The sequence below is a fragment of the Ovis aries genome, chromosome 6, assembly GCF_016772045.2.
Source record: "Ovis aries strain OAR_USU_Benz2616 breed Rambouillet chromosome 6, ARS-UI_Ramb_v3.0, whole genome shotgun sequence".
NCBI lineage: Eukaryota > Metazoa > Chordata > Mammalia > Artiodactyla > Bovidae > Ovis > Ovis aries.
Window position 1 is genome coordinate 6,272,617 of NC_056059.1, and position 9,468 is coordinate 6,282,084.

The 9,468-nt window shown below is 44.4% G+C and overlaps 1 protein-coding gene across 6 annotated transcripts in view; it reads left to right on the top strand.

Moving 5' to 3' along the window:
* Positions 1-9,468, top strand: part of PDE5A (phosphodiesterase 5A) — a 149,040-nt gene that overhangs the window by 104,427 nt on the left and 35,145 nt on the right. For all 6 annotated transcript variants that reach the window (XM_004009586.6, XM_042251114.2, XM_012179413.4 and 3 more), the window contains exon 12: positions 6,368-6,514. In XM_004009586.6, the coding sequence (XP_004009635.1) occupies positions 6,368-6,514 (147 nt within the window). The remainder of the gene's footprint in view (positions 1-6,367; positions 6,515-9,468) is intronic.

Here is a 9,468-nt window from a genome sequence, read left to right on the forward strand (position 1 = left end):
ATTGTATAATATTATGTAATTATAATCAGGAAGAAAGGTGCCATGACTGTAAAATATAGGCATGTGAAATTATACTGTAGAGGCGCTTCCAGCGTGAAGGACCACACCTTCTCAACGTCTCAGTTTCGTTCCTGGTGCCTCAGCCACCCCTCATCCGTGCTCCAAAGTTCATCTGAGAGGTGTGGCAAGTCCGATTTCATCCTATACCATAATTCAGCAACCTGGGGGATAAGGTTGAGTGTGGACTTCGGCTCTATTAGTGCTTCAACAGGTAGAATGTTTTAGGAAGGCCATAAAAACCCTTTACTTTTCTGATCATGATTTGGCCTCACAATTTCTAGTCCAGAGCTTCTCCTTCCTTCCTGTGATCTCCCACAGCAGCTGGAAGCAGCGTTCCACCACTGTATGATACGGCAGCCATCACAGGTCCTCAAGAAGGATCTCCTTCTTTATGACTGCGAGTGACGACCTCAGTGGCTGTTACATGCTACTGGTTATTAATAACCACTCTAAAGCAGCAGTTCTCCAGCACTCACCAGCACCACCTGGAAGTTTCACTGTGATACAGGTGGCTGAGCTCCGCTCCCAGAGTTTCTGATAGAGTAGCTCTGTGTGGCTGGTGGCCGTTCAGTCACCAAGTCGGGTCCGACTCTTTGCAGCCCCGTAGGCTGTAGCCTGCCAGGCTTCCCTGCCCTTCACTGTCTGTGTTCTGTGCTACAGTCCAGGAGTTTGCATTTTCAGCAAGTTCTCAGAGGCCACTGCAGACGCCGGAACCAAGCTTCGAGAGGTGCTGCTCTAACGGAAACTCGGTTCTCTTCTGCCTTCAAGTCCAAGAGAGCTCTCTGACCCAGAGGCCTCACCCTGAGAACCTGTTGCCCACCGACACTTTGCCCTCTCTGGGACCATCAGGACTCAGCTGCAGATAACAGAAGCTCCTTTCACTGTTTAAAGCAGAAAATAATTAAGTGCTTTCACAGAATTGGAGAGGGTGGCTGGATGACCTCAGGAATTAGTCCTACAACAGAACTGTAGTTTGGCTCAGTGTGGGAACTCCCATGGAAGCCAGAATCAGAAACCCATTAATAGCACCTCCTTTCAGAGGCAGCCAGGGTGGCACGGTTTGGGAGTCAGAAAGCTTCTGCTGGAACTGCAGCCTCCACAGCTTTGGACACCCTCTGGAACCACATTTCAGGAACATGGGTTCCTCATGTGTTAGTTTGAAATCCAGGTCTCCCTCAAGTATACCTCACAGGAGAAACCAAATTCCATCTGGAACCCTAGATGAGAGGGAGTCCAGGAAATAAATTTTTGAGCTTTCTTGACTCTTAGGAAAACAAAGGCTTGCTCAGAAAAGGTGGATGTAGATATTGTGTTAATAGAGTCTTGCTACAGGGTCAACCACAGAATGTTCTTGGGTGCAGCTGGGACAGACATAAATGGGAAAGGACTAGCTAGATGATGACGTGAGGGCTGTATTCCAGGCAGAGGAGGGGAAACAAGGATACCCAGAAGTGAGTGAGTATTAATTAACCTTGAAAACAAATGGCCACAATGCAGACACCGCCATACCCCTACATGTAAACAACAACAACACACACACACACACACACACACACACAGATGGCAGTTTCTGAAAACTCAGTTTTCCATTTAGGGTGTTACTGCAGTAAGTATAGAGGCCCCTGTGTAACCAGCCTCACCCTCCTCTGCTCTCATGGTGGAGGCTAGGATTCTGTATTTAAGCCTTCTTGGAGGAGGAATGTCTCCTCTCTCCTGGGTGAGGAGTCAAGCATGAAAAGCATAGTATAACCATAACAGCTAGGGTGCACCATCTGTCTAAATGGTTAGAGACCTGGAGACGGAGCCTGGACCTATACGAGAATGGCACTGGCAAGATTTACATGCCACTCACCGGGTGGCCTTGGGTTCCAAAGTGAAAAGGCAGTAAGAAATCCTAGTTGTGTGGTCGCAGAGAGAAATTAAACCTTAGCGATGATCTGATCCAACCCCCTCATTTTACAGGTGAGAAAACAGGCAAAGGTTGTATGTCTTTTAGGGTGACAAAGTCAGTGGGACGTCGGGACCAGAGCCCCTAACAGCAAACATGGCTTCACCGTGCGCTTCACCTTGCTTTCAGATTTCTCTCTTTATGATCATTACCGGTTCAGTCGCTCAGCTGTGTCCTCCTCTCTGCAGCCCCATGGACTGCAGCACGCCAGGCCTCCCTGTCCATCACCAGCTCCTGGAGTTCACCCAAACTCACGTCCATCGAGTCAGTGATGCCATCCAGCCGTCTCATCCTTGCTTGTCCCCTTCTCCTCTCGCCTTCACTCTTTCCCAGCATCAGGGTCTTTTCACATGAGTCAGCTTTTCACATCATTATGCCAAAATGCAAATGTGGTGGCTGATCTGGGATGTTGCTGGCTCACGATCAGTCTGTTATGTAGTTCCTTATCAGTCAGATGGTGTTCACAATGACTGTTTTGGCTTTAATATGTCTTATTTTGGCTGCGTTGGGCCTCAGCCGTGGCCTGTGCACCTTTTGTATACAGGCTCCGTAGTTGTGGTGCCCAGGCTTTAGTTGCACATGAGAGCTTAGCTTCCTGAACAGGGATCGAAGCTGAGTTCCCTGCATTGGAAGGCAGATTCTTCTCGACCACCAGGGAAGAACCTTTAAATAAGGTGTGTTTGTTTATGGCTGGGCTGGGCCTTCATTGCCGCGAGCCGGCTCTCTCCATTGCAGTGCCCGGGGCTGCTCCCTGCAGTGGTTCTCTTGTGGAGCGCTGGCTGGGGTGCGCCGGGCTCAGTGGCTGTGGCGCACAGGCTCAGCTGCCTCGTGGCATGTGGAATCCTGTCGGATCAGGACCAAACCTGTGTCTTCTGCCCTGGCAGACAATTCCTAAGCGCTGGACCACCAGGGTCGTCCAGAACAACTGGTTCTGATTAAAGAACACTGAGCAATGTGTCCAGTTTCACCCTTAGTGAATTTCACTTCCAGAGCTGTTGGTCTTTGCTTTTAATTTTTGCAAGAATGGTGAAAAGGGATCAAGGCCTTAGGAAAAGGAGTCATAATAAAAAAGGGACTTAAATGAATTTCCTCTAAAGAGTCATATGAAGAATAGTTTCTTTATTAATAGTTGATTACTAGTTTCTTTATTAGTTTGGCAGATGTAATTAAAGGACTCAGAAGAAAAGTGACATTATATTAGCAAACTGTTTGCCAAGTTAAATATTTTATCCAAGGAGCTTTGTATATATATTTTTTTACATTTGGTATTTGGTAAATTTGACATGGATTACAATGCCTGGAGAATCCCAGGGACAGGGGAGCCTGGTGGGGTCGCACAGAGTCAGACACAACTGAAGCGACTTAGCAGCAGCAGCAGCAGCAGCAGCAGCAGCAGCAGCAGCAGAATGCCCAATTCTAGAAAGGCTTAACTCTATTCAAATTAAGCAGGCAAATATCTAATTGTTTTTCCCTAAGAATTCACAAGCATTGTGGCTCACGTGGGAGAATAGCAGTGTGGAATAGTGTTGTTCAGTCACTCAGCCTTGTCCTACTCTTTTGCAATCCTGTGGATTATAGCCCACCGGGCTCCTCTTGTCCATGGGATTTTCCAGACAAGAATACTTGAGTGGGTTGCCATTTCCTTCTCCAGGGGACTTTCCCAGTCCAGGGATCAAACCCGTGTCTCCTGCACTGCAGGCAGATTCTTTATCTCTGAGTTACCAGGGAAGACCTTTGAACAGTGTTAGGTGGTATCATAGTTCCAGAAGTTTTGAACTGGGTTATTCAGTCATAATACATATATATATATATATATATATATATATATATATATATATATATAGCACTGTATTGCTTTACAAAGTCTATAAAATGTTAGTCTGTTAAGTATTCAATATCATAAGTTATATTACCCACCAAAGATTTCACTTTGCAAATTCTGACAAACCATCCCTGAAAGGAAGAAGCTATGAAAACCCAGAACTGTAGATACATAACCTCTCCCAGACACACCACATCTTTTCCCCTGCTTATTAGTAAGATGTAGAATATTCTATTTTATAAATGGTAAGTTAGAATGACAGGCAGTATGTTTTATTTCAAATCCCCTGTATCCCAAGCCCTTTCAGGGCAAACAAAGTTGAATTCTCTTGTGATGGTCAGAGAAGCAGTTTATGAGAGCTTTAATGATGTATGACTTTCTCATGACTTATTAGCAAGCGATCCCAAGAATCCAGAACCTCTGTATCACTGACCACAAGGTTCTGAAGGAAGATGTCTGCACACCCCCCCTTAGATCAGCTCAAAAGGTTGAGTCATGGTGTGTCGAGGCTGATCAAGCAGAAAAAAAGCGTCTCTTCTCTCGGAAGAGAGTGCTCAGGAGTTAGAGTGTGTAATGGAGCAAGGCACCAGGCATGTTGGCTGTCTGTGTCCCGTGGTGTTCAGAATGTCCTTTGTGGAAGGAGTGAAAGACAACTTCCTGCTCTAAGAATAATGATGCCCTAAGGAATGAACATCTGCTCTCTTGTGCAATGTCTAAGAGAAGCAGCTGTTATCTGCTTTGAGTTAAAAGGTAGGTGTGCTCCCACCTCCACACTTCCAAGCTCCACTCCAGTGCCTGCTCGGTCCCCAATGCTGGAGGCTGCTGTAAACAACACAGCCATTTACCCACACATTTCAGCTGGACGGAAGGCATATTGTCTCGTGAAATCTGGGCTCGGGGAAAGAGCCTTAGTTTGGAGTATGAAGAGAGTGACCACCTTTTAAGGTTGAAACACGTCTGGTATGCGTAAGAGGTGCCAGTCACGATGCACAGAGAGAGCACGTGCCCGCCGCTTGGTAGGGGAGAGCTCGAGGTTGCTCCTTACGGTTTTATAATTCTGTGTTTGACCTTTTCACTTCACAGAAAGGTGGAGTGAGAGCAAAGAAGTGATATGGCAGATACTCAGAGGAAACTTCAGGGGTTTAGAGAAAATCAAGGAAATTTAGAAGGAACCTGGTTGAGATTTCTGTATTTTCTTCCCTCTGCCCCACACCAAGTTAAAGCCTCTTAGATGAATTTCAGCCAGATGTGGCTAAGGCCTCTAAAGTGCTGGCAGAGTAAATAGTCAAGAGGGTGGAGGAGTGAGGTTCTTCTAAGTTTTCATGCCGGTGGGGGGCCTGGCAGAGAATCTGGGAGCGAAACCTGCTCAGTCTGAGGGGCCTGGGGGTGTGGGGTGGGGGTTTGGGGGAGGAGAGCTGGCTGTGGCGAGTCGCTTCATGGGAATTGAAGCTCAGTGTGGCCTGATTTTTCAGGAAAGACCAGAAATTGCTTTATTGTTAAACCACTTTATTGTTAAAATCTCCCAATTTTAAGTAATGTAACAAATAATGGTGATTTTAAAAAATATTCTATGCCAAACAAAACAGATTGGAATGAATACATTTGGTAGTTTTCCAACTCAAAATTAATGGACTTCACCTTTCTAGGAGGAATTAGGACCTTAAAACCGGACCTTATAACTTGTAACTCAAATCAAGTGAAGAGAATGAGATTTTTCCCCTCCCATTCATTTAATAAGTATTCATATTAACAAATATCAGAACTATATCCATCAGTAGATACAATGGATACAAAGATGTGTAAGATTCAGCGCCACCTGTCAGTCCAGTGTGGTCAGGAGCAGATGAACAGGAAAGCACACTGTAGTGAATTTTGTGTGATTAAACAGGTATTCCCACAGTGGGCTTGGCTCTGAAGGGCATTTATTAATCGCTCTAACTTGGATGGGAACTGTGTCTTGAAGGCCTTTAGTTAAAGCAAGTAGGAGACGCAGGAGGTAAAAAGACTACTGATGTTTTAAAAAGAGCAAGGTGTGTTTGAAGAAATTGCAAGTGTTTACTGCCATCAGATGATGAAAAATCAAACCAAGGATGGAGCCAGAGTATCCATTTCAAAAGGTTGTCTTGAGAATTAAACATAAAGTGCTTAGAACATTATCTTTATCCTGCTCACTACTTATTCTCAGTCCCTAGTACTGGGCCGGGTCCAGAATAACTACTCAGTAAACATCTGCTGCGTGCATTGACACTGAGGAAATATAAAGCAGTTGGATCACTGGACTCCTTAGATCTGCCCAGTGTTCCAGGTGCAGTTACCCTCTCTCCACCTGGCCTTACTTAGAAGCATATCAGTTACCACAAGGGGCTCAGTTATTTAAAAAAGGGAATAACTTCTGTAGTGAAATATTTCTAGTGTATGACATTAGAAAGAAAAAGTGAAGTCCAAAGTGCCATTTCTGAAAGCAAAGCAAGGAAACTGCATTTGTGCTGCTCTGATCAACAGCTTCACTTCGTTTTCTTCCCCTCCCTTTACCCAAGGCTGCTGTGGTGCCATCTGCCCAGACCCTTAGAATCACTGACTTCAGCTTCAGCGACTTTGAGCTGTCTGACCTGGAAACGGCGCTGTGCACAATCCGGATGTTCACTGACCTCAACCTTGTGCAGAGCTTCCAGATGAGACATGAGGTAGGAATGTAGCGGTGTGCTCTGGAAACTGTGTGCGAAGAGAATTAGTTTCGGATGCTAGTATGGAATGAACTTTCAGTATGAAATGAAGATGAATGAAGTATGAATGAAGATTCATATACTGTCACCTCATACAGACCCAGAAGGTTTGAAGGAAACTTATCAGCCACTGAGAAGACACGTACTGGGTTCCTACACACATCAAGCAGCAGGCTGCAGAACGGGGCAGGGTGTTCCCGACAGAGAGAGCAAGCTGCGGGGCGGGTGGGGCGTGGAGCGCTGGTTGCGCTGACGGGGGCAGGAGGGCGGCTGGAGGACGGTGAGAAGCAGGCCGCGTGGATCCTCGTACGCTTAGAGGAATTTGGATTTTATCCTGAAAACAGTGGTGAGTCACTGAGGAATCTTAAGCAGGGAAGTAATAAGATCTGATTGCAGAGGTTATGATAACACAGGACCCAAACAGAGTGAACGCCTTTGGAAATGAGGGAGCAGAGGGGCTGATGTGACGCCAAGCTCTTGGTTCAGACAGGGTCACGCATATGGAGTGAAGATGAAGACTGACTTTAACCGCAGCCAGTTACTTTACTTGCCTCTCAAAAATAGCAAGACTGAGATCAGTCCCTTCTCATACCAGCTGGGGAGATTTCAGGGAATTCTAGTTTGTTTCATAATGCCTGTGTTGTTGCATCAAAGAATAAGGGAGAACAGAAAGGGCTATATGAAAAAGAAATTTAGTAATTTGCCTTTAAAGCTGTCTTTTTTTTTTTCCCGGTCAGTTGAATGTCCAGTCTCCTCGTATGGATTTCCTTTGTGGATATGTAAATACCTTGAAGGCCTCCACTAATTCATAAAATGAAAATTTATTGACAATAAACAGTGTACCCAGCACTGTGCTAGGGACACATTTTAGTGATGAGTTGTCCCTGATCTCAGAGCCTGACTTAGGTCTGAGAACTGAGCTCTAATATAGTTAAGGTTAATACAGGGTCATCTCTGGTATTACTGGGGGCCCAAATCTGGTTCTTCCTTCAATTTAACCAAACTTTATATTATTCTTGAGTGAAAACACAATCTGTAGACTCTAGTAATAGTTCACTCCTATTAGAGTGTGTTGATTAAGGGATATCATATCATTTAATTATTTCAAGAAGCTCTCAAAAAAGGTCCTTTGGTTATTATTGTCCCTGTGTTACCAATGAAGAAACTGACTTAGCGTGAAAGTGAAAGTGAGGTAGCTCAGTCGAGTCCCGACTCTTTGCGACCCCATGGACTGTACAGCCTACCAGGCTCCTCTGTCCATGGAATTTTCCACGCAAGAGTATTGGAGCAGATTGCCATTTCCTTCTCCAAGAGATCTTCCCGACCCAGGGATCGAACCTGGGCCTCCCGCCTTGCAGGCAGACAGATGCTTTACATCTGAGCCCTCCAGGGAAGCTCCAGACATAGCATGATGAAGTAGAAGGTTCTTGGATTTTAGTCATAACTCTACTGGCGATGAGCTCTCATTTCTTTGGGCAGTTAATTGCTCACATTCTCACGTTTTGTAATCTGTTAATTGGGAATAATGGTATGACTTTGCCTGTGGGGGTCTTGCAAGAATTATACAGGCATCTGTGTGATTGTCTATTTGTATGTGTGTGTGTGATTGCACACTTGTATACTTTGCTTAATACGAAAGTATTAAGTAGACAGTTAATCCCTTCTTTAAACCAAATGTGACCATGGTTATATTACCCCATAGGGCTCATATATTAAAGCCTTTATTAATGGCATGAAGATCTCATTTAGAGCCAGAAGATCTAAATGTGCGTCTCAGTTCTGCTGCTTGCTAGTTATAGGCTTGCATAAATCTAGATAGCGACTTAGGTCCCTTTTCATTCCTGAGGTCTCCTATGCTTTGCACCGGTAATGGCTCTATTGAAAGGGCCTGGCCAGAACAGGAATATGATCCTTGTACCTATTTATGAAATTATTACATAAATTGATTTATTTCTTAAAAACATAAGCTCTAAACAACAAAATTCTATAAAGCAATTAGCCTTCAATTAAAAGTAAATTTAAAAACATAAGCTTTAAGATAGCATTTGAGTGTGGGATAAGAAGGTAGTCCTTTGAATTTCTCTCTCATTTTATTTTTAAACCTTTCACTGAATGTTTGTCCATTAGACAGGTATTTCTCCTCGGTGTCTCGTTCATCTCCTCTGCTTTTCATTTGAGTAACTTCTGTTCTGATTCTGGCCAGTGTCAGCTTGAATGTCTCTGTTACTCTGGTTGGCTGGCCTTCCTGCCTTGGTGACTCATCTGTTTTATTTCAGATATTATTGTCACTATACATTTCAGATATAATTTTAGGATGATTAAAATGTTGCTGCTAGAAAAGATGTTAGCATCATAAGGTGCCCTGACAAAGAATCCTTCCTACTGAAAGATAAGGCAAGTCTTCCTGTCCCTGTTGGCTTCCAGACCTTTTCTCTCCTGCAACTCTCATGGATCTCTGAAACAGATTCTTTTACTTTACCAAGCTGCGTGTGCTATGCCTGTTTTCCTTTACTATCTGTCTTTGACAAGCCATTCCTCCCATGAATGGACAGGATTGTCCACTTCCAAGTCCGCTCCACTTTGTACCACAGCATACTTTTTCCTTGAAGCATGACGCAACAATCTCTATTCCTGGGAAAACTTTTTCTAGGACTGACTTCATGCCACTTGGAATCCTGTTGACAGTTTATAAATTTGTGTTCTCATTTTTACGTGCACTTATTTCCTTTATATGTGTGCTTTTGTTAGTTTTGCTACTGATTGAAACTCTTGAAGGCAGGAGCTGAGCTGTGTTTTCTTTCTTTGCTTCCTCGCACAGAATTTTAAGTATGTTGCTCAGGACTTAGGAAACCTTTGTAATTGTTGGAGACTGATTCACTGTACTGAGCATGCTCCCTAGGGTCTTCCAAACTGCT